The sequence below is a fragment of the Octopus sinensis genome, linkage group LG13, assembly GCF_006345805.1.
Source record: "Octopus sinensis linkage group LG13, ASM634580v1, whole genome shotgun sequence".
NCBI classification, from domain to species: Eukaryota; Metazoa; Mollusca; class Cephalopoda; order Octopoda; family Octopodidae; genus Octopus; species Octopus sinensis.
The window spans coordinates 56,937,073-56,963,091 of NC_043009.1; the positions used below are offsets into that span (position 1 = coordinate 56,937,073).

At 38.0% G+C, this 26,019-nt stretch overlaps 1 protein-coding gene across 1 annotated transcript in view; it reads right to left on the reverse strand.

Moving 5' to 3' along the window:
• Positions 1-26,019, reverse strand: part of LOC115218309 (ribosome-binding protein 1-like) — a 68,135-nt gene that overhangs the window by 27,703 nt on the left and 14,413 nt on the right. The window contains exons 4-10 of the mRNA XM_036508406.1: positions 25,036-25,187; positions 22,517-22,701; positions 18,286-18,327; positions 7,843-7,908; positions 6,905-6,970; positions 5,095-5,160; positions 3,288-3,410 (exon numbers count right to left, since the gene is read on the reverse strand). Of these exons, the coding sequence (XP_036364299.1) occupies positions 3,288-3,410; positions 5,095-5,160; positions 6,905-6,970; positions 7,843-7,908; positions 18,286-18,327; positions 22,517-22,701; positions 25,036-25,109 (622 nt within the window). The 5' untranslated portion in view covers positions 25,110-25,187. The remainder of the gene's footprint in view (positions 1-3,287; positions 3,411-5,094; positions 5,161-6,904; positions 6,971-7,842; positions 7,909-18,285; positions 18,328-22,516; positions 22,702-25,035; positions 25,188-26,019) is intronic.

A 26,019-nucleotide genomic window follows, 5' to 3' on the forward strand; every position in this document is an offset into this window, starting at 1 on the left:
ACCCTCACCCCTATTGTAGGGCTTATTTGATCATATAGCGCAAAAACTGTAATGTATGAAGGTTGTAGTCTAGTGTTTCTTTATGAAATCTGCCAATCGCAAGTCTTCTTTTCAGGTACATTACACTTCTGCCCCCCATCCCAGGGGCCCACAGGCCCACACCTCCCACACCCTCAGAGTTGGCACACTCAATGTTGGCACATTGAAAGGTAGGTCTGGTGAGATTGTCGAGCTGCTTGAACGGAGACGTGTGGATTTGTGCTGCGTCCAAGAAGTAAGGTGGAGAGGAGGTTCCGCTAGGTTCCTTACAGGCAAGGAATACAGGTACAAGATTTCCTGTGCAAGGAACACTGAAGGGGTTGGGGGCGTGGGTATACTTCTTGCAGAGAAATGGGTTGATAAGGTAGTCGAGGTAGTCAGAGTATGTGACAGAATACTTAAGATTAGATTAGTGCTCTGTCATAGGTCAGCAACCATTATCTCGGCATATGCCCCCTCAGCCGGGGCTACCAGAAGGACAAAAAGACCGATTCTATGACACCCTATTACAGACTACCTCGTTGACAAATGACAGTGACCTTCTCTTTGTGGCAGGTGACTTCAATAGACATGTTGGACGGCATGTCGGGGGCTTCCATGGCATACACGGGGGCTACGGTTTTGGTTCTCGCAATGAGGAGGGAACCAGGCTGCTGGAGTTCTGCGATGCAAATGACCTTATGATTTGCAATACCAACTTCAGGAAACCCACTTCTCACCTAGTCACCTACCGTTCTGGCAGACACACTAGCCAGATCGACTACATCCTCGCCAGAAAGAGGGAAAGAGGGCTGCTTATAAATGCCAAAACCTTTCCAGGCGAGGAATGTAACCCACAACATAGACTGGTAGTTAGTGACTTTAGGATCAGGACTAAGAGGACGGCCAGAAGACGACCAACATGGAGAAGAAGGATCTGGAAGCTTAAAGATCCTGCAAATGGACAGAGATTTAGGGACATATTACTTGAAGCCTTTGACGAAATAGAAGGGGATATGGCATCACAAAATATGGAAACCAAATGGAAGTTGCTACGGGACAATCTGCTGAGTGCCACTGACCAGATCTGTGGATGGAGCAAAGTCCCATCTTGTCCCAGGGTAACGTGGTGGTGAAACAATGTTGTAGACAGGGCTATTAGAGACAAGAGACAGGCTTGGAAGGACTGGAGGAATGGCAGTAGTAGGGAATTGTATCAGACTGCGAAAAGAGAAGCTAGGAGACAGATATATTCAGCCAGAGGGGAAGCAGATAAGAAAAAATTTGCCAATGTTCTGCGCCGTGAGGACGAAAGACTTGAGGTGTTTCGTGTTGCAAGTGAGTGAGAGAGAATTGTGATGTGGTAGCAGAGAAATGTGTTCGCATGGATGATGGTTCACTTGCGCTAAATGAGGATGCAAAGAGAGAGGTTTGGAGATGCCACTATGAAAGGTTGCTCAACAAAGAGAATGAATGGGATAAAGAGAGTCTGCCGAATGTCGACCCAATAAAGGGACCAGCTATCCGAGTTGACAGTTCCATGGTAGTTAAGGCAATTAGAAGCATGAAGACAGGGAAAGCCCCAAGCCCATCAGGAATTACTGCTGAGATGCTCAAAATATCTGGCAGTGTCAGCTATAGCCTAGTCACCCGTATAGTTAACCAGGTGATACACGAAGGAGTCATACCCAATGACTGGTGTAGTGGCATAATAGTCAACTGCTACAAAGGTAAAGGTGACGCCCTAGATACAAATAATTACAGAGGTATCAAGCTGTTGGATCAGGTAATGAATGTTACGGAAAGGGTCATAGCCCAACTGATTAGAGAGAGTGTCAACCTGGACGAGATGCAGTTTGGTTTCATGCCAGGGAAAAGCACCACCGATGCCATATTTCTGGTGAGACAGCTGCAGGAGAAATACCTAGCCAAAGATAAAACTCTGTTCCTGGCTTTCATTGACTTAGAGAAAGCCTTTGACAGGATCCCCCATTCCCTTATCTGGTGGTCAATGAGGAAACTAGGGATAGATGAATGGTTAGTGAGAGCTGTGCATGCCATGTACAGGAACGCTGTTAGTAAGGTGAGGGTTGGCAACGTGTACAGTGAAGAATTCCGGGTGGAGGTTGGGGTCCACCAAGGCTCAGTCCTCAGCCCTCTCCTATTTATCATAGTCCTCCAGGCAATAATGGAGGAATTCAAGACAGGATGCCCCTGGGAGCTCCTCTATGCTGATGACCTTGCTCTAATTGCTGAGTCACAATCAGAACTCAAAGAGAAGTTTCAGGTGTGGAAGCAAGGATTAGAATCGAAGGGCCTCAGAGTCAATCTAGCTAAAACCAAAGTCCTAATAACTAGGAAGGTAAACAAATCTCAAACGCCTTCAGGTAGATGGCCCTGCTCGATCTGTAGAAAAGGCATAGGTAGGAACTCTATAAGATGCACCAAGTGTAAGCTATGGACACATAAGAGGTGCAGCAATGTCAAAGGAAGGCTAACTAGGAATATAGTTTTTGTATGTGGCAGATGCTCTGGTGCAATAAACACTGAAAATGCGCAGAGACCATCTTCCGCCACATTCCAGAGAGAAAAACTAGAAATAGTTGATAGTTTCTGTTACCTAGGTGATCAAGTCAGTAGTGGGGGTGGGTGTGCCGAAAGTGTAACTGCTAGAGTAAGAATAGCCTGGGCAAAGTTCAGAGAACTCTTACCTCTGCTGGTGACAAAAGGCCTCTCACTCAGAGTAAAAGGCAGACTGTATGATGCATGTGTACGAACAGCCATGCTACATGGCAGTGAAACATGGGCTGTGACTGCTGAGGATATGCATAAGCTCACAAGAAATGAAGCCAGTATGCTCCGATGGATGTGTAATGTCAGTGTTCATACCCGACAGAGTGTAAGTGCCTTGAGAGAAAAGTTGGACCTAAGAAGCATCAGTTGTGGTGTGCAAGAGAGACGTCTACGCTGGTATGGACACGTGGTAAGTATGGATGAAGATAGTTGTGTGAAATTAAGTGTCAGGCAATGCATGACACTTAATTTGAGGTCTCTGTTTGACAGAAATAGTAACCAAATCTGTCTTGAATCATACATTATTATCTTGAGAAAGTGGGAGAGCATTTGGTATGCTTTGACTAAATCTTATAGAGCATCAATAACATACAAGGTAAGCAAGACCGGAATATTGTCAACATAGGTGTATTGGAAGAGGAGCTGAAAGGGCTTGATATAATATAAATAACAAATAAATTCAGTTCAATACTTACTCTCATCATGTCCAGTTTTCTTATCATTTTTTTCTTTTACTCTTTTGCCTTGCTCATTGCCATTTTCATTTTTTTTGCCTTCTTCTTTTTTGCCTTCTTCTGGTTTACCTTTTACGCCATCATCTTAAAGGAAATATTAAAAACATAACTTCAGGGTTGCAACTGGATATTGCCCTCATAAAAGCAATGAAATCTCCTTGTCTAATATTCTGTAATAACATTTCTGGCCAAGAAAAACATGGTCTCGTTTAGATATATGTTTTCCTTATTCTTTTCTACACACACACATGTGGATGCGCGCGCGCATACACACACACACAGACACAAACACTAATAAGTAAGTCCATATATTAATCTTTACGGGATTTCTCTTCTTGAGAAAAAATTGAAGCCGAATATATCTCTAATCAGGACTTTCAGCAGTAACTTAAAAGAAATGAAAAAGAATAAGGAACTGAACAACAACATATGTACTAAGATGTAAGATACAATATGGATATTATACTATGATATATCCACACATTACATAGTCCTCCAATCAGTCTCCCCATGATTCAACTTAGTCAAGTTCTCCTACTGTAATGACAGTCATCATATATATATTTTCATAAATATACATACATATACATACATACACATATGTGTATGTATATGTGTATATATATAATGTAGATATATATACATATATATATAGAGATCATCATCATCATCATCATCATCATCGTTTAACGTCCGCTTTCCATGCTAGCATGGGTTGGACGGTTCAACTGGGGTCTGGGAAGCCCGAAGGCTGCACCAGGCCAGTCAGATGTGGCAGTGTTTCTACAGCTGGATGCCCTTCCTAACGCCAACCACTCCGAGAGTGTAGTGGGTGATTTTATGTGCCACCGACACAGGTGCAAGACGAGGCTGGCAGACAGCCACGCTCGGATGGTGTTTTTTATGTGCCACCGACACAGGTGCCAGACGAGGCTGGCAGACGGCCACGCTCGGATGGTGTTTTCTTATGTGTCACAGACACAGGTGCCAGACGAGGCTGGCGGACGGCCACGCTCGGATGGTGTTTGTTACGTGCCCTCAGCACGGAGGCCAGTCATTGCGGTACTGGCTACGGTCACGTTCGGATGGTTTTCTTATGTGCCACCGGCACTGGTACCACAAGGATACAAATTCCATTGATGTTCATCTATTTTGATTTGGTTCGATTTGATTCGATACGATTCGATTCTCACTTGCCTCAACAGGTCTTCACAAGTGTCACAAGAAGGAAGGTATGCACAGGTGGACTGACTACGTCCCAGGTAGGAGCCACGGATTATGGCTTCACTAGTCTTGCCGGGTCTTCTCACGCTTCCATAGGTCTCGGTCTCTAGTCATTTCCATGGTGAGACCTAACGTCCGAAGGTCGTGCTTCACCACCTCGTCCCAGGTTTTCCTGGGTCTACCTCTTCCACGGGTTCCCTCAACTGCTAGGGATTGGCACTTTCTCACACACCTATCTTCATCCATTCTCGCCACATGACCATAACAGCGCAATCGTCTCTCTTGCACACAACAACTGATGCTTCTTAGGTACAACATTTCTCTCAAGGTACTAACGCTCTGTCGAGTAAGTACATAAACAAGCACACACACACACACACACAGACACACACACACACACACACAAAAACACACACACACACACACACACTCATAAGTAAGTCCATATATTAATCTTTGCAGGATTTCTCTTCTTGAGAAAAATTGACGCCAAGTTTACCTCTAATCATAAGTTATTTTCTTTCAAAATTTGCAGAATACATACCTCCTTGATTGGGTTGCTGTGTGCTTTGTTCTCCATTTCCTCCAACTTGAGGACTTTTAGCAGTAGCTTAAAAGAAATGAACAAAAATAAGGAACTGAACAACAACATATGTACTGAGAGGTAAGATACAATATGGATATTATACTATGATATATCCACACATTACATAGATCTCCAATTAGTCCCTCATGTCCTAACCTACACACGATGTCCTACTATAACAACACTCATCATAGCTTGTCCCTCTACTGGATCAACATTTGGCAGGATCTCCTCCTCCCATTTATTCTCCACATTCAGCAGCCTTTCATAGTGGCTTCTCCAAGACTCTTTCTTTTCAGAATCATTAAAAACAAGTGCACCGTCATCCATGCCCACACATTTCCCTCCTGTGACATCACAATTTTCTTTCACACACTGTCTTGCAATCTGAAATACTTCTGTTCTTTGGTCCTCAAGTCACTGAACATTGGCAAACTTCTTCTTTTCTGCTTCTCCCTTGGCTATGTAGAGCTGTCACACAGCCTCCCTTTGCCTATCTGTTACAGTTCCCTGTTACCTCCACTCTTCCAGGCTTTCCAGGTCTGTTTCTTTGCTCTAATGCCCTTGTCTACTATATTATTCCACAATCACATTTCTCTGGGTCTGGAAGGGACTTTGCCCCAGCCCCACATTTGGTCTGTGGTGCTCAGTAAACTGTTTCGTAGGAATTTCCAACTACTCACTATGTCCAAAGTATGTGGCTCCCCCTCCCACTCGTCAAATTTCTCGATGACGATCTCCCTAAATCTCTGACTACGTGAAGCGTTCTTTAGCTTCCAAATCTTCTTTTCTGCATTGGTCTGCTGCTTGGCATTCTTCGACCTCGAGTCTAAAGTCAATAATGACAAATCTATTCTGGGGTTTACATTCTTCACCCAGGAGTGCCTTTGTATTTATGAGCAACCCTGTGTACCACTGTCTGTTGACGGTGAAATAAATCTGGCTAGCAGAGTCACATGTTTGATAGGTTATCAACTGGTTGCCTGTCTTCCTGAAGTTAGTGTTGCAGATTAATAGGTTACATACATATGCGACTATGGATGCATTTAACATAGTATGAGATGAGCCTCTGTCACCAGGGTAGACATGAACTTACATTTCAGATCTTAATCCAGAGAAGTTAAAACATGTTTCTATACGTGAATGTAGATATATGAGTTCCAATCGGAAGGTATTGAGACATTTGTTATGGTAACAGGATTGACTACACCGAGACTGACCTGCAGCTGTCATGTAGACTCATTAATTAATACATTCACACTCGCATTAGTTATAGCTGTGTTTCACAATAAATTGTATGCTCTATGATAATCTTTGATATGACACCTTTTTCTGCTGCCAAGAATCTCATTAATTGTGTTGAGAAAGTCAAAGGAATTTTGGAAATTGTCACAAGAAGTGATGACTCATGTATCGTATGGTTATGACCCTGAAACTATGCTAAAAGTCAGACCCCAATACAAATGAAAACATTTCAATATATTCAGGAAATCCAAAAGAATGGTCCAAGACAGTTCCTATATATTTGCTACATTAGGAAATCTCTTTGTCTTCACTCAATTTTTAAATATTCTCACACGGACATACAAAAACACACACACACTCACACACACACACACACACACACACACACCACACACACACACACACACACTCATAAGTAAGTCCATATATTAATCTTTACGGGATTTCTCTTCTTGAGAAAAATTGAAGCCAAGTATATCTCTAATCATACGTTATTTTCTTTCAAAATTTGCAGAATACATACCTCCTTGATTGGGTTGCTGTGTGCTTTGTTCTCCATTTCCTACATCTTGAGGACTTTTAGCAGTAACTTAAAAGAAATGAACAAAAAAATAAGGATCTGAACAACAACATATGTACTAAGATGTAAGATACATTATGGATAGTATACTATGATATATCCACACATTACATAGATCTCCAATTAGTCCCTCATGTTCTAACCTACACACGATGTCCTACTATAACAACATATGTACTAAGATGTAAGATACAATATGGATATTATACTATGATATATCCACACATTACGTAGTCCTCCAATCAGACTCCCAATGTCTAACTCACTCAAGTTCTCCAACCATAATGACACTCATCATATATATATTTTCAAAGATATACATACAAATACATAGATTCACATGTGTGTATGTATATGTGAACATATATATAATGTAGATTATATATATACATATATATATATATAGATATAAATACATATATATTTACATTCATATATATATATAAAAATATATCATCCAGAATACTTGCACTAAAGTAAGCAATGTTGTATCAAGTGTGTATTTTCAGAAAAGGACTACTTTGTGGGGAATACAGTGCTGAAATGATAAGTATCTTGTTTTCTTTGTCACTGTACGTCACTGTGAGTTTTCATCACGCTTTATATAAATATTTTCTACATTAGGAAATCTCATTGTCTTCACTCACTTTTTTAATATTTTCACACGTACATAAACAAGCACACACACACACACACACACACACACACACACACACACAACACACACACACACACACACACACACACACACACACACACACACACACTCATAAGTAAGTCCATATATTAATCTTTGCAGGATTTCTCTTCTTGAGAAAAATTGACGCCAAGTTTACCTCTAATCATAAGTTATTTTCTTTCAAAATTTGCAGAATACATACCTCCTTGATTGGGTTGCTGTGTGCTTTGTTCTCCATTTCCTCCAACTTGAGGACTTTTAGCAGTAACTTAAAAGAAATGAACAAAAATAAGGAACTGAACAACAACATATGTACTGAGAGGTAAGATACAATATGGATATTATACTATGATATATCCACACATTACATAGATCTCCAATTAGTCCCTCATGTTCTAACATACACACGATGTCCTACTATAACAACACTCATCATAGCTTGTCCCTCTACTGGATCAACTTTTGGCAGGCTCACCTCCTCCCATTTATTCTCCACATTCAGCAGCCTTTCATAATGGCTTCTCCAAGACTCTTTCTTTTCAGAATCATTAAAAACAAGTGCACCGTCATCCATGCCCACACATTTTCCTCCTGTGACATCACAATTTTCTTTCACACACTGCGTTGCTATCTGAAATACCTCTGTTCTTTGGTCCTCACGTAACTGCACATTTGCAAACTTCTTCTTTTCTGCTTCTCCCTTGGCTATGTAGAGCTGTCACACAGCCTCCCCTTGACTATCTGTTACAGTTCCAAGGTAGCCCCTCTGTTCCAGGCTTTCCAGGCCTGTTTCTTTGCTCTAATGCCCTTGTCTACTATATTATTCCACCATCACATTTCTCTGGGTCTGGAAGGGACTTTGCCCCTGCCCCACATTTGGTCTGTGGTGCTCAGTAAGCTATTTCGTAGGAATTTCCAACTACGCACTATGTCCAAAGAATGTGGCTCCTCCTCCCACTCATCAAATTTCTCGATGACGATCTCTTTGTGCCAGATGATGAGAGATGAGAGTATGACAGAAGGAAAGAAACTATGGCTACCATAGTTGGGGGGAGAGAGCAAGAGAGAGAGAGAGAGAGAGAATTATCAAGAATGAGAGAGAGTGAGAGTGGAAGAGAATAAGAGTGAGAGAGATGGTGGTGATGTGTCAGGGCATACTCCTAAGCTATGGGAATGAGAATATAAATTAGATGGTAGAGCATTATTAATGGTACAAGTGGTGAGTAGGGAGATCATGTGAATGCAAAGAAAGGGGTAGGTGGAGAATACATAGAGGTGTGGAGGGTCAACAGAATAGCAATGATACAGTGGACAGAGACAGAGCAGTGAGGACATGATTGGACTCTAGGAGTGAGGATGGAGAAATAAGTACTATGCATGAGAAAAGAAGAAATGTGAGGAAGAGAAGGGGAGATGTAGTTTGGTTTACTGGAGTAGGATGTGTGAAAAATGTTAATGTTTCATCTAAGTGAAACATGCAATGCTTCCGGAACTCAGTTTCACTCAAGTGAGCTAGTCTTCTCAAGAACCTCATATCATTAGACATCTTGGTTCATTGTCATCTACTCGGTGAGGCCCTCAGAGAATGATTTCCAGCAGCTAAGTCCAAAATATAGAGCAAGCTCATACAACACTGTCATACTCTCAGTGTGCATACACAAACATATTATATTAGCCTCTATAGTGTTTCTCCACCTGCAAGATGTAGCAGCCAAATGTGCTTCTGATTATACCATTGCCTGAGATATATAGTGTGTAAATAAAAGACAAGGTAGGCTTGGCAGGAATATCTTTGATCATAAATCTACAGAAATAGAGGCTGAAGCTGGTATTAAAAAAATAAAAATAACAACAGTTAAGAGAACAAAAATCACATAAATCCAATTAAACATCCACTCTCTCCTCGTCCATTACTTGTAGCACTTGGTGTTCTGCTTCTTTGAGCTTCAAAGGAAAATACAAGACAAGAAAAAGATAGCGCATTACCTTAGAAAAAATATAAAACAATAAATACAATAAACAATAAAATATATAGTATAATATAGAATACAACGTGGGTGTTATTTTACTTTATATTTACCAACCACTTAGTTTTGGGGTTCAATCCCACTGTATGCCACCATGAGCAAGTGTCTTCTAGTTTAGCCATGGGCCAATGAAAGACTTATGAGTAGATCTGGTAGATGTAAACCAAAAAAGGCTATCATATATGTATGCAACTACCCTCTATGTCCAAACTATGTGGCCCCTCCTCCCACTCATCAAATTTCTCTATGACGAGATCCCTAAATCTCTGATCATGTGAAGTGTTCTTTAGCTTCCAAATCCTTCTTTTCTGCATTGTTCTGCTACTTGACATCCTTCGACCTTGAATCTAAAGTCAATAAGGACTAATCTATTCTGGGGGTTACATTCTTCACCCAGGAGGGTCTTTGTATATTTGTGTAACCCTGTGTACCACAGTCTGGTGAGGATGAAATAAATCTGGCCAGCAGAGTCACGTGATTGATAGGTTATCAAGTGGCTGCTCGGCTTCCTCAAGTTAGTACTAATAGGTTACATGCATCACAGAACACCAGTAGCCTACTTAGATGCATTTAACATAGTATGAGATGAGCCTCTGATACCATGGTAGCGACGATCTTACATTTCAGATCTTAATACAGAGAAGTTCAAGCATGTTTCTACATGTGAGTGCTTATAAATAGATATATGAGTTTCAATCAAACACTATCAGGGCATTTGTTGTGGTAGCAGGATTAACTACGTGGATACTGACCTGCAGCAGTCATGCAGACACATTAATTAATACTTTCACACTCGCATTGGTTATAGCAGAGCTTCACAATATATTGTATAGTCTATAATCATCTTTAAAATGACACCATTTTTCTGCTGTGAAAGATCTCCTCAATTGTGTTGAGAGAGTGAAAGGAATTTTGAAAACGGTCATCACATGTGATGAATCATGTATCTATGGTTATGACCCTGAAACTATGCTAAAAGTCATACCCCACTACAAATGAAAATATTTCAATATATTAGGGAAATCCAAGAGAATGTTCCAAGACAGTTCCTTGCTGTCATAACAAAGAAGAACTGAGAATGCTTGCACTAATGCCAGCAATGTTGTATGAAGTGTGTAGTTTCAGGAAAGGACTACTTTGGGGGAGATACAGTGTTGACATTATATGTATGTTGTTTTCTTTCTTACCATAAGCCACTGTGAGATTTCATAACACTTTATATATGCATTTGCTACATTAGGAAATCTCTTTGTCTTCATTCAATGTGCAGCTCCCGCAAACATGTCCAATTCAATACCGAATTACTTCAAGCAACATTTCCACGGATTTTGTCACAACTCTATTTCACTTCTATCAAGTTCAGATATTAATAATATGAATTCTCCTCTCTGCTGTGTTCTACCTTGACCAACTTTCTCATCATTCTCTATGCCCTCAGTTATCTACTATACTTACCACTAAGCCACTTCTGTATATTTAACCATCACCTGCTACATTCACCACTTCCCCAACTCTAAACATTTCCCCCAACACTTTTATGTAACATACCCCTCTTTCACCCCTGCCCACTCTAAATGTGCAATCATTTGTCCCACATTCCTTTATGTTGATGGAAACATAAAGACACAGCTTCCTAAACAACTAATGGACTTCGCTGAAACGAATCAAGTGTCTTTTGGTGCCTATTTCAAAATCATGACACCAGCTTAACTGGCCTTCCTTTTTGCAATTTTGCAGATGCAAGATGCAATTTTTTCATTTACTTTTACTCCCACCATGCCTGCAAAAATCTAGTGCTAATTTTTGTGACTTCGGAGTATTTTGACTCCTACTCTTGGCAAACGCTTGCTTGTCAATAGCATCCTTGTTATATATAATTCTTATATATCTAGGTGCAGAAGTGGCTGTGTGGTAAGTAGCTTGCTTACCAACTGCATTGTTCCAGGTTCAGTCTCACTGCATAACATCTTGGGTAAGTGTTCTCTACCATAGCCTCAGGCCGGCTAAAGTCTTGTTAGTGGATTTGGTTGATGGAAACAGAAAGAATCCCATCATGAGTATATGTGTGTGTGTGTGTCTGTGTTTGTCCCCCCACCATTGCTTGACAACCAATGCTGGTATGTTTACGTCCCTGTAACTTAACAGTTCAGTAAAGAGACTGATAGAATATGTACTAGGCTTACAAAGAATAATTCCTGGGGTCGATTTGTTCGACTAAAAGCAGTGCTCCAGCATGGCTACAGTCAAATGACTGAAACATATAAAAAATAAAAAAGAATAAGAAAAAATATATCTATTAGTTTTGCCTATACGGTTTTTAGCTTGCAGTCACAAACATTAATATCTCTCATGAGTATTAATGTTCTTTATATATTTTATACACATATGTATGTATATATATTTCTATGGGTCTATATGTGTGTATATTTGTGAAACTTTGTCATCACATCACTTGATGGTTGCAAATGAACATCACCATCATACAAGCAATGCTCTTCTTTTCAAGCCCTCTGTAGAAAACATGCCTGGCCAGGAAAAAATATTACCTTATTTAGAAACAAAAACGTTATAATCAAGGCAATACATGAACCTCTCTAGAATTTCTCCACCTGCCTGAAGTAGCAGCCAAACCTACTTCTAATCATACTCTAATCTCTTCAGAAATTTACAGAACACATAGCATACGACATGAAAGATATACAGTCTTATTATAAAACAAGATAGATAGAAGTATAGGCACAAATTTATATTAAAAAATGAAAATAAAAGCAGTCCCCATGTTCAGTATTTTTGCCATCGTTTCTATCATTTTCTCATAAAGCAAAAGTCAAACATAGAATAATAATAATAATAATAATGATAATAATAATAATAATAATATTAATAATAATAATAATAATAATAATAATAATAATGATGATGATAATAAAGTATGGCCTCCATTGACTACAAAGTATGGCCTGGATTGACTACAAAGTATGGCCTGGATTGACTATAAAGTATGGCCTGGATTGACTACAAAGTATGGCCTGGATTGACTACAAAGTATGGCCTGGATTGACTACAAAGTATGGCCTGGATTGACTACAAAGTATGGCCTGGATTGACTACAAAGTATGGCCTGGATTGACTACAAAGTATGGCCTGGATTGACTACAAAGTATGGCCTGGATTGACTACAAAATATGGCCTGGATTGACTACAAGTATGACCTGGATTGACTACAAAGTATGGTCTGGATTGACTACAAAGTATGGCCTGGATCGACTACAAAGTATGGCCTGGATTGACTACAAATTATGGCCTGGATTGACTACAAAGTATGGCCTGGATTGACTACAAAGTATGGCCTGGATTGACTATAATAAAGATCAACTAATGATTAATAAAGCCATAACTGAAGACAGCCACAGAAAGAAGAAAGGCCTCGGTATGGCCTGGATTGAGTATAATAAAGATCAACTAATGATTAATAAAGCCATAACTGAAGACAGCCACAGAAAGAAGAAAGGCCTCAGTATGGCCTGGATTGACTACAAAAAGGCATTTGATAGCATCCCCCACACATGGATCCTCGAAACACTAGCCATTAACAAAGTAGCACCAACAATCATAAAATTCATAGAGCACTCTATGAATAAATGGCAAACAGTCCTACACCTTCAAACAAAAGAGGGACTCATGAAAACCAAAGACATCCCCATTAGAAGAGGAATATTCCAGGGAGACATGCTCTCTCCACTCCTTTTCTGCTTGGCACTGTCACCTCTATCTGATATGCTAAATAGAACTGGATGCGGATATAAATGTTACGGCAAAACGATCAGCCACCTTTTATATATGGATGACCTAAAACTATATGCTGCAAATGACAAACAGCTGGAAACACTATTAAAGACATAGATATGAAATTTGGATTAGAAAAATGCGCCAAAGTAACCATGAAAAGAGGAAAACTAGTTAAGAGTAACAACATCACACTAGATAAAACCAATGAAATAAAAGAATTAGACGAAAGCCAAACTTACAAATACTTAGGAATCCATGAACTAGATAAGACACAACACACACAAATGAAAGAGAAAATAAAAAAAGAATATTATAGACGAGTTAGATCAATACTAAACACAGAGCTCAATGCTAAAAACAAGATAATAGGTATCAACACTTTAGCTGTCCCAGTTATAAGTTACAGCTACAATATCCTTAACTGGACACGAAATGAACTGACCAAAATAGATAGGAAAACAAGAAAATAATGACAGCATCTAGGATGCATCACCCAAAATCTGACATAGAAAGACTATATATACAACGTATAGAAGGTGGTAGAGGCCTTATACAGCTGGAAAACTACTATAAAATAACCACCATAGGACTGCAAAAATATCTACTTCAGAAGGAAGGAAAACTGATCCAGATAGCGGCAAAACACGAGCAAAACAAAAAACTGTTCTCAGTATTTAAGGAAGCTGACAAATACAAACAAGAAATCATACCACCTAATAAACATGAAGAAGAAGAAGAAGTTGAAGAAACAACAAAAGCTATAAAACAAATGAAATCCAAACTAAAAATAGAACAGCAACGAACCATGATAAAACGATGGCAAGAAAAGCCCCTTCATGGTAAATACTGGACTAAACTAAACGCAAAAGAAATAGACAAAAAAAAATCCCAGCAATGGTTGAGAAGCTCAGGACTCAAAGCAGAAACAGAGGGATTTTTAATTGCAGCACAAGACCAAAGCCTCCCCACCAGAAATTACCAAAAACATGTAATGAAAAGAAATATTACAAGTAACTGCAGAATATGTGGAGATGGACAGGAAACAATAAATCATATTATCTCTAGCTGCCCAGTCCTGGCTAAGAAGGAATATATTCACAGACATGACAGAGTTGGAACCTACATACATTGGAAGCTATGCCAACATTATGGAATAACAACAGAAAAAAGATGGTATAGGCACACACCAGAAAAGGTCACAGAAAACGAGAAAGCAACCATACTCTGGGATATGCCGATACACACAGATAGAGAAATTAAGGCCAACAGACCAGATATAGTTGTCAGAGACCATGAAGAAAAAAAATGCTTTCTAATTGATGTATCAATACCGGCTGATGACAACGTGACTCTAAAAGAAATGGAGAAACTCTCAAAATACAAAGATCTGGAAATAGAGGTAACTAGAATGTGGAATCTGAAAACAGAAACAATTCCTATCATAGTAGGTGCATTAGGCATGATAAAAAATATTCAGACAAATACATAACAAAACACCAGGACTTACAAACACATATAACATACAGAAAATTGCACTACTAGGCACTGCACACATCCTACGCAGAACACTTTCCATACAATAACCATCAGAGCATCACACAAATCACAGCACATACCAAGGCACACAGAGCTGCGCTCGGTAGTGAAGTGAAAGCACGCTATAAAAATAAAACTACTGAATAATAATAATAATAATAATAATGATAATAATAATAATAATAATATAATAATAATAATAATAATAAGTCCTGTTATTGTAGGTACCCTAGGTATATATTCCTGTTATTGTAGGTGCCCTAGGTATGATAAGTTCCTGTTATTGTAGGTGCCCTAGGTATGATAAAAAAGGGATGTCAGAACAACCTAGACAATATCCCTGGAAAACCATGTCTCAAGGAAATCCAAAAGATTGTGCTAACAAGTACTGCCCACATCCTTAGAAAAACCCTATCAATGTAAATGTCTGTGTTTGCATTACATGGAGATATATCTCTACTTCCCCTCCCCAAGCTTTCAGCTATATTTCAACAACTCTTAACCTTCACTTGCCCTAGGGCGCTGGGTGTGCCCCGGCAGGTGATTGCATCAAACATGCAGATTAAAAGTAAATGACAATGATGATGATATAATAATAATAATAATAATAATAATAATAATAATAATAATAATAAGTAAAGTTAAGGCAGTACACCAGCTATATAATCTATGAGTAGATAAAGATATTATGAGTTTATCTAAAGAAAAAGAATTGCAACTAAGAGTATAATGGGCAAGTTTAGTAATGAATAGACTTATTTAAAGTTGGATTAGATCAAATTGTTTAATTTTATTTATAGTAATAATTTTAATCAATCTACTTAGTTTACGTTATTCAACATCATTCAAGTATACACTATTAAGAACAATACAGGGTACTAGTTGTTGAATCAGAGAAAATAATTTCAATAGTGAGTTATTTATATCAAAAAAGGAATTTTCATTACTTCTACATTAACTCCCGGACAAGATAGGGTTATAATACAGATTTATAGTGTAGGAAATTTCTATGGATTTAGATATTTTCTTCTTTATTCTTCAAATTTATGTTTAAGGTTGAATCAGTTTAGCATGTGAAGCTAATGATGGTGAATGGTTAATGGCTCTATATGAACCACACTGTCCCTAAATGAATCAAATAGCATGTTTAAGAATCCTTCATTTGAAAATTTATATCTTACTATAATCCCATCAGTGGCATATTGCCTGATAAATCTCTATTGGAGTATTACCTGGCAACATGGCAAGTTATATAAACCTCTTATTGCATGTCAAATGATATGCAATGTGTTGATAATAAATTTTGCTGGTAAAACATGTAATAATTCAACACCCAGTTGGGTGCTTCTAGTAGACTGCATCTCTGCAGTTTTCCCCAGACAATGCATTATTACTTCTACTAAGATATGACCTGAGAAAATAGTTGGAAATCACCTTAACATTATGGATGGACTTGTGACACGGAGGGCTATTTGTACCCTTTGTTGAGGGAAGCACTCATGTAAAAACACGCTTGAAAGAAGGTAGTCATTAGGCCATTTGACATTAGGAATCTAGGTTGAAGTCTTCTAGAAGAAATGTGATGGCTGTCATCTAGTTGGTAGTACCTTTTCCATATTTTAAGGCTCTCTTTGAACAAATCCCTATGATTTGAAGCATCTGGATGATATGTAGTACATATTACTGTTTTGATGACTTGGTTAATATATGCCATCACTGTGTCACAGACTGAATATGAGCAAGAGGAAGCTTACAGGTATGGCATCTTCCCGGATGTACACCACAACGCAACCATGAGTTGTTACCTTCAAAATACGACATAATTTCGTATGTGTATTTCAGCATCTGTTAAGTCAGCTGGAACACTAGTGTGATGCATGGGGTATCAGAAGAGGCCACTGGTCTGACATATCTATAAACACTCACACGCACACACATACACACACACTTATATTTGTATGTGTGTGTGTGTGTGTGTGTGTGTGTGTGAATCCTTGTCTTCACATCACTTGATGGTTGCAAACAAGCATCACCATCACACAAGCAAAAGTAGTCTTCTATAAAAAAAAAAAACATCTGACCATGGGAAAATGTTAAGGCACCAGCACCTGAGAGATCTATTTTGGTATAGATTTTATGGCTGGAAGCCCTTCCTAATGCCAACCACTTTACAAAGAGAGCTGGATACTTTTCACATGGTACCAGCACTAGCAAATCCTGCTTTGGCATGGCTTTTCATAGTTGGATGCCCTTCAAAATGCCAACCTCTTTACAGTGTGGGCTGTATGCTTTTTACATGGCACAAGCACCAGTGAGATCTCCAAGTAACTTGCAAGACAAATATCTTTTGAGAGGGGGAATACTGGATGTGGTGGCTTTGTGCCAGATGATGAGAGATGAGAGTATGACAGAGGGAAAGAAACTATGGCTACCATAGTTGGGGGGAGAGAGCAAGAGAGAGAGAGAGAGAGAGAGAATTATCAAGAATGAGAGAGAGTGAGAGTGGAAGAGAATAAGAGTGAGAGAGATGGTGGTGATGTGTCAGGGCATACTCCTAAGCTATGGGAATGAGAATATAAATTAGATGGTAGAGCATTATTAATGGTACAAGTGGTGAGTAGGGGATCATGTGAATGCAAAGAAAGGGGAAGGTGGAGAATACATAGAGGTGTGGAGGGACAACAGAATAGCAATGATACAGTGGACAGAGACAGAGCAGTGAGGACATGATTGGACTCTAGGAGTGAGGATGGAGAAATAAGTACTATGCATGAGAAAAGAAGAAATGTGAGGAAGAGAAGGGGAGATGTAGTTTGGTTTACTGGAGTAGGATGTGTGAAAAATGTTAATGTTTCATCTAAGTGAAACATGCAATGCTTCCGGAACTCAGTTTCACTCAAGTGAGCTAGTCTTCTCAAGAACCTCATATCATTAGACATCTTGGTTCATTGTCATCTACTCGGTGAGGCCCTCAGAGAATGATTTCCAGCAGCTAAGTCCAAAATATAGAGCAAGCTCATACAACACTGTCATACTCTCAGTGTGCATACACAAACATATTATATTAGCCTCTATAGTGTTTCTCCACCTGCAAGATGTAGCAGCCAAATGTGCTTCTGATTATACCATTGCCTGAGATATATAGTGTGTAAATAAAAGACAAGGTAGGCTTGGCAGGAATATCTTTGATCATAAATCTACAGAAATAGAGGCTGAAGCTGGTATTAAAAAATAAAATAACAACAGTTAAGAGAACAAAAATCACATAAATCCAATTAAACATCCACTCTCACCTCGTCCATTACTTGTAGCACTTGGTGTTCTGCTTCTTCGAGCTTCAAAGGAAAATACAAGACAAGAAAAAGATAGCGCATTACCTTAGAAAAAATATAAAACAATATTACAATAAACAATAAAATATATAGAATAATATAGAATACAACGTGGGTGTTATTTTACTTTATATTTACCAACCACTTAGTTTTGGGGTTCAATCCCACTGTGTGCCACCATGAGCAAGTGTCTTCTAGTTTAGCCATGGGCTATTGAAAGACTTGTGAGTGGATCTGGTAGATGTAAACCAAAAAAGGCTATCATATATGTATGCATGTGTGTGTGTATACATATATATGTGTGTGTTTTGTGCAAATTATTTTGTATTTTCTTTGTTATATGTTTTTTTGCTCACTCCTTTGTGAACAATAGCTTTGCTAACTCAATAATAAATTGCTATAGTATCATATTACTCAAACAAGTAGAAAATTTGGGTGGGTATTGGGAAACCTCCCTAATGGCTTTTGAGGCACACCATCATGCTTGCAGCATTGCTGCAGGTTAGAGCAAGGCTGATGCACTGGGACAACCTGGCACCCTCACAAGCTTCACCAGTCGCCTCTGCTAGGCAAACTGCCAGTGAAGACAGGTATCTGGAAGTCGCTGGTCCGACCCCACCAAACATCTCAAACACCACAGAATGGAAAATGTAGTTGGCCAACAGATTGTGGTATTTCAGATGTGATGGGAAAAGACCTAACAGCCTCTCCTTTGTCCCTGGTCGAAAGGCAGATGCCTTGTCTGGGATGTCACAGTTAGTAATTCCTTTGCTTCTTCTCACGTTCTGGATGTTACAGTCAGGGCAAGATCCACAGAATTGATAGACAAGACTATTTAAGAATTTTATCTAATCAATTTCATCCTATGGTTGCAGAACTGTTTCCAGAGGGAAACGCAATCTTTCAGGATAATAATGAACTAATTCACACAGCTTAAAGTTGTTACTGAATGGCACAAGGAACATTCTAGTGAAGTGGAACATTTTATCTGGCCACCACAGTCCCCAGATCTCAATATTATTGAACATTTATGGTGCTTTTTAGAAAAACAAGTAAGGAGAAGATATCCTCCATCGTCATCACTACAAGAACTGGAGACTGTTTAAGCTGAAGAATGGACAAAAATTCCTTTGGAAACAATTCAAACTTTGTATGAGTCCATACCTTGTAGAATTCAAGCTATAATTATTGCCAAAGTTGGTCTTACTCCATATTAAAATAAATTTGTTTGAAATTTTAAGGTGTTTCCATTATTTTGTCCAACCCCTGTATTTGTAAGCCATTCAAGAACACTCAAAAACCATTAGTTTCACTTCAACATTTAAATTTCATTTGTGTCAAAATATATTTATTGCCTAGAAACCATGACCTGTTCACTGATAAAACTTCACCAATTTTTGACGTATGTACATATATAAATATACATATATTAACAACTTGCACTAAGCATGGGTTCAGGACAGCTGTATCAGACAAGCCAACCTTCACTTGACAATACCTTGACTTCAATTCTCACCATTCATACAGTGAAGAGAGGGATTGCTCAGTGCCTAAAACATCGAGCAAAGAATATAAGTAGCAATCCTGATACACACCATGAATAAATGATCAAGCTAAGTAACAATCTATTTAGCAACAACTACCCAAAAAACATACTATCTACTCCAATTAGGAAGTAGAGAGAAGACGAAACCCATAAATTGACCAGTCTGTCTATCCTATGTGAAAGGCTACTTGGAAAAAGTACAAAAGATATGCAGTCCATATCATATCAGGACAGTATTCAAAAGGAATACTACTCCTTACAACTGCCACCTTCGAGTAAAACCACCAATAGAAGAGAATATGACCAAAGAATGCATGTGCTCCATCCCATGCAGTTGTGGGAGGTTATACAAAGGTGAAACATGCTACCTACTCAAAATAAGGGTAGAGAAACATCGTAAAGCTGTGACATGAGGAGATGTTGAAAAATTGGGTATAGCTGATCAGCTATGGAAAAACAGAGACCACCTAACCCTGTGGGATGTAGTTAAAATAATAGACAGAAAGCACCCCTGGAAAATACGAAAAGTAAAAGAGGCAGCACATATGCTAGGACACAACAACCTCCTAAGCAGACCTAATGCAGATATGAGTAGAATATGGGAACTGGTATTAAGGAAGGATACAAAAATATTAGGTTTATAATCCCTGAAATTCACTCTATAATTGCCTATGGATATATAGTGTAAGGGTTAAGAGCACGATCTACTAACCCTAAGATTCCGAGTTCAATTCCAGGCAGTACTTTGAATAATAATAATAATGATAATAATAATGATGATGATGTCAGCAAAAAATGAGAACCCAGGGTTGGGTTCAAAATTGCATCAGGACACCTGATGAAGGCTGGAGAGAAAATCAGCCGAAATCTGTGGTAAGAACAAACAAGATAAGGGCACATATACGTCCAATGTAAATAATGTAAATAATCACAATTTGTATATGACGTCTTTCCATGTTAGGTACATTATTAAACATACATACATGTACACACACATATGCGTATGTAACAACTAACATGCGTGAATGTATGTCTCTGTGTGACTAAGTAAATGTGTGTGAGTGTATATCAGGAACTTTTTATAACACAACGATGATGATGTTACATTTTGTATATGAGTGTGTATCTGTCTGTGAATGTATGAGTGTGTGTGTGTGTGTATCTGTGAGCCTGTGTGTTTCCACATTGCATATATTATTAAACACCACACACACACACACACATCTACACATACATATACATATGTGATGACTGACATGCCTGAATGTATGTATGTGAGTGCTAGAAGTGAAACTCTTGAAAAAAAAACTATTGAGGTGGCAAGATCCAAGGTATATATCAAAATATACATTTATTGTTCCATTACCAGTTAATTAATTATCGCAGCAGTTACAAGGTTGCATATTAATATTTACACTTACATTAAGAAATTTATCTTATATATACAGGCGCAGGAGCGGCTGTGTGGTAAGTAGCTTGTTTACCAACCACATGGTCCCGGGTTCAGTCCCACAGCGTGGCACCTTGGGAAATGTCTTCTACCATAGCCTTGGGCTGACCAAAGCCTTGTGAGTGGATTTGGTAGACGGAAACTGGAAGAAGCCTGTCGTATATGTATATATATGTATATGTATATATTTGTGTGTGTGTGTTTGTGTTTGTCCCCCCAACATCGCTTGACAACCGATGCTGGTGTGTTTGCATCTGCATGGCTTAGTGGTTCAGCGAAAGAGACCAATAGAATAAGTACTAGGCTTACAAAGAATAAGCTCTGGGGTCGATTTGCTCAACTATAAAGGCGGTGCTCCAGCATGGCCGCAGTCAAATGAGTGAAAAGAGTATACAATTCTTTGTCTCTCTGTAATAATTATTGTGGTATTTACCATTAAATTAGCATTTTCATACATGTGCTTCTATTTTGTTCATTTCCTTATATTTCGTCAATTTACACTGCATACAAAAATACACACATACTATATACATACCACGAGGGAAACCATTTTACCTTATTTTTTCAAGTAATTCACTACTACATATTCTCATGTGACTGCATAGGGTCACTTTATGTGTCTTATTCTACAGCCACACCAACAATCCAATGTCAACACTTCACCTTCTGCATCATTTCAACAGTTCACTTCCCCGTTGTCATCTCCCATTGCAGCCCATTTCCAGAATGAACCCATTTACATACAATATCTCCATTACTCCCATTCGTTTGACTGTCAGCCATACGATGGGTCGTGTTACATGCAGCACTGACCACCTCCAAGGTGAGTATATCCACTGACAACTTTGCAGTGAGTTCAAAAATTACATGCCCCCTTACAACTCTTAAGGTTAGGGCCTGATGTATAACATGTCGCTAAGTTGAATTAGACCATCATTTACTCTACAAATGTTTTGTCATCAATGCTGCACTTTCCTGTATCACCTGTTTCAACATAACTGTAATATACGTGTACAAACTATACCATTTTAATCCCGAGCTACGCCGGGTATCTCTGCTAGTATACATATATAATCTATATACCAAAATACACATAGAGAAAGAGGCGCCAAAAAAACTGACAAGACAGACTGAAGAGAAAGGATAAAAAGAATTGATATAAGGTTGTGTTAGCATCAGGCAAAATTCAAAAATACCTTTGGATTTGCTTGGATCAATTTTCACGACTGGAGGACATTTAAAGTCAGTTTTCCATTGTTGATCATCACCACATATTAATTTCTGAGAACTCTTAAATGGTGAAATACACTCACTGCCAATTACTGTTTCACTACAGTTTACTGTTCTATTGCAGATGGAAGTAACGTTGGGACAAACTGGAAGGGTGGAAAAAAATTAATTTACAATAAATAGCTATCTTCAATCAGAAAATACATATATACACACCCCTTCAAATACACACATACTTACAAATGTATATATATATATGGACATCTTCATATACGAAGGAGTGCTGAAAAGTTCCTGGCTTTGGGTAAAAGAAAATACAGGAGGATCAGTTAATTATAATGTTATTCAACATATCCCCCTCATATTCACACACATATTGCAACATCTTTCAGTTTTTCTAAGCCCTGCAAAAGAACTCGGGAGATTGGGCCTCCAGCCAGGCCTTTTGCTATACCCGTAATGTCAGGAAATTTTCAGCTCTCCCCTTGTATGTGTATACATAAGAATATGATATAAATAATATATATCTATAGGACAGCCCTGAAAGAAAAGAAGGATGATCATGTGTGGAAAAGAATGATGGACAATGGTCACATGTGAGCAATGAGAGAGAGTAAAGGAGAAAGAGGGAGAGAGAGAGAGAGAGACAGACAGACAGACAAATAGACAGGCAGACTGACAAAAAGGCAGACAGACAGACAGATAGAAAATGGTGAAGGGGAGAAAAAAGGAATTAGAGAAAGAATGAGAGAGAAAACAATAGGTGGGGGAAACAGTATAGAGTAGAGTTGTATCAAAAACATTAAAATAAACTTACTTGGAAATAATATTTATATTATTTATATTATTATTTGATTGAACACGATGCAGTCCTGAGGGACATGGTCTCATGGACCCACGTTTTCATCGGAAACAACACCATGAGAAGACCTCTCATCCAACCTTACTCAGGACCTTATTGTGTTCTTTCTCATTCTAACAAACATTTCACCATTGACTGTGGTGGTTCCAGAGACACTGTCTCTGTTGATAGACTTAAAAGGGCCTATACAGATGCACATACCCAGAAACTTCATACACCCTCTACACACACTACTTCATATACATCTTCCCCACCTCCACCCATACATGGAATGACAACCTGTAGAGGCTGTCACATCCATAAGTCCATGAGACTTTGCAAGATTATATATATATATGAACTTGCACTAAATGACTGTCGTTTTCTCATTTTTGTATATTTGCCTTTTATTGTATTTGTAATATTGCTTTTCCTGATGTATTTGTGTATTTACCTTCTTTGAACATTTCACACTGCATTTTTTTTTCTGCATTACTGTTGCATGTATCAATTTGCAATGTCAGTGAAGGGTACTGTAGCAAGTCAGAAAAGCTATTTTTGTTATCATATTGTAGCCTAGTTCTGCAATAGCAACTCCAACCAGCCAGAGCTGAGCACATATTAATGCCAAAGGCAGCTCTCTGACCGAGAAGAGTTAAGTGGGTGTTTGGACCAGTTAGCAAAAAGACAACAAACCAGCAACATTGGCTGTTAAGCATAGGAACTGCCCCTTTGTTTTTCTGACCAACTTTGCACTGCTAGCTCTGAATTATATCAATTTCTTTACTACCCACAAGGGGCTAAACACAGAGAACAAACAAGGACAGACAAACGGATTAAGTCGATTATATCGACCCCAGTGCATAACTGGTACTTATTTAATCGACCCCGAAAGGATGAAAGGCAAAGTTGACCTCAGTGGAATTTGAACTCAGAACATAGTGGCAGACGAAATAACGCTAAGCATTTTGCCCGGTGTGTTAACGATTCTGCCAGCTCGCCGCCTTCGCTCTGAATTATATCAACCCTCAACCCAACTCACATCATGAACAACCTATTTCATTCATGCCAAATTCTGAATAACATCAGCCCACAAATCTGGCTATATCATGAGCAGTATATTTTTGTTTCCACTAGCACCGTTTTTGTTAGCTTAAAACAACATCCAACTGAATCCATTTTTCCAATGTAAGTTATAAAGCTTTCTCTGATTCATGCACATACACCGGCTATGTTCATATAACTTGTCAGCACTCGTTATCCTTTAATAAATTAAAATATTTTATATAAAAATGCCTTCTGATATTTTCATTACACTCACTTCTCAAAAGCTCATTTACAGGACCTCTCAATGAACACTTACACTAAAGTGGTGATCCTTTATCAACATTCTCTCAATAAATATATATACAATATACCAAAATACACATAGAGAAAGAAGTACCAAAAAAAACTGACAAGATAGACTGATAAGAAAGGAAAAAGGGAATTGATAAAAAGATGTGACACCAGGCAAATTTTTTTAAAAACTTCAGATTAGATTACATCAATCTTCATTTAATTATCAGTTATTGGAATAAAGACATATTCTATCAAGACAATCAAATAAACAAAAGACAATTCTACACAATAAAATTATTACCTGGACATTTAAAGTCAGTTTTCCATTGTTGATCATCACCACATATTAATTTCTGAGAAGTTTCAAATGGTAACATACACTCACTGCCAATGATTGTTTCACGGCAGTTTATTTTTCTGTTGCAGTAGATAGTAGTTTTGTTACACTCTGGAGGGATTGGAAAAAATTCATTTAGTACAAATAGTTGACATCAATTAGGAAATATATACATGCACACATATTTATATACATGCATATATACATACATACATGCATACATACATACATATGTCTATACATATGAATAGGTATATTAGATATGGTGTATATATATATAATATAGATACATATATAGATAGTATGTATATCTATATATGTATGTATGTATGTATATATATATATGTATATATATATTATATAATATAATGTATATATATATATATATATATGTAGATATATATATATATAATAGTATCTAATATATAGTATATATAGATGACTATATATATATATTATATATATATATATATATATATATATATATATATAATATGATATATATATATTTGTATGTATGTATATGTATATGTATATGTATATATACAAATTGAGATGGAGGTTGTAAATGCAACCCTCTATGGGATAACGTATATCCAATATACTGCTAGTGAAGTACCCAACAAAGTTAATACATAAATGTTAATGATTGCGATGCAATCAATTCATTTACTGTATTATATGGGCAAAGGTAAAATGATTTACCACAAATTACTAATACAAGATAAGAAAATGGAGAAACACATCTAAATCAAATAGCAATTACCAGATAATACTCAATCACATACTTTATTAAGCCACCACATAAGAGACTGTAGGGTAAATATAAAAAGCAGAACAATCAGTGTACATAAAGGAATGCCATAAAAAAGTGTACATAAAAGAGTAATGTATAATAAGTAGAATATATTTAAAAAAGAATATAAGATCTAATGTATGCTTATATTTAT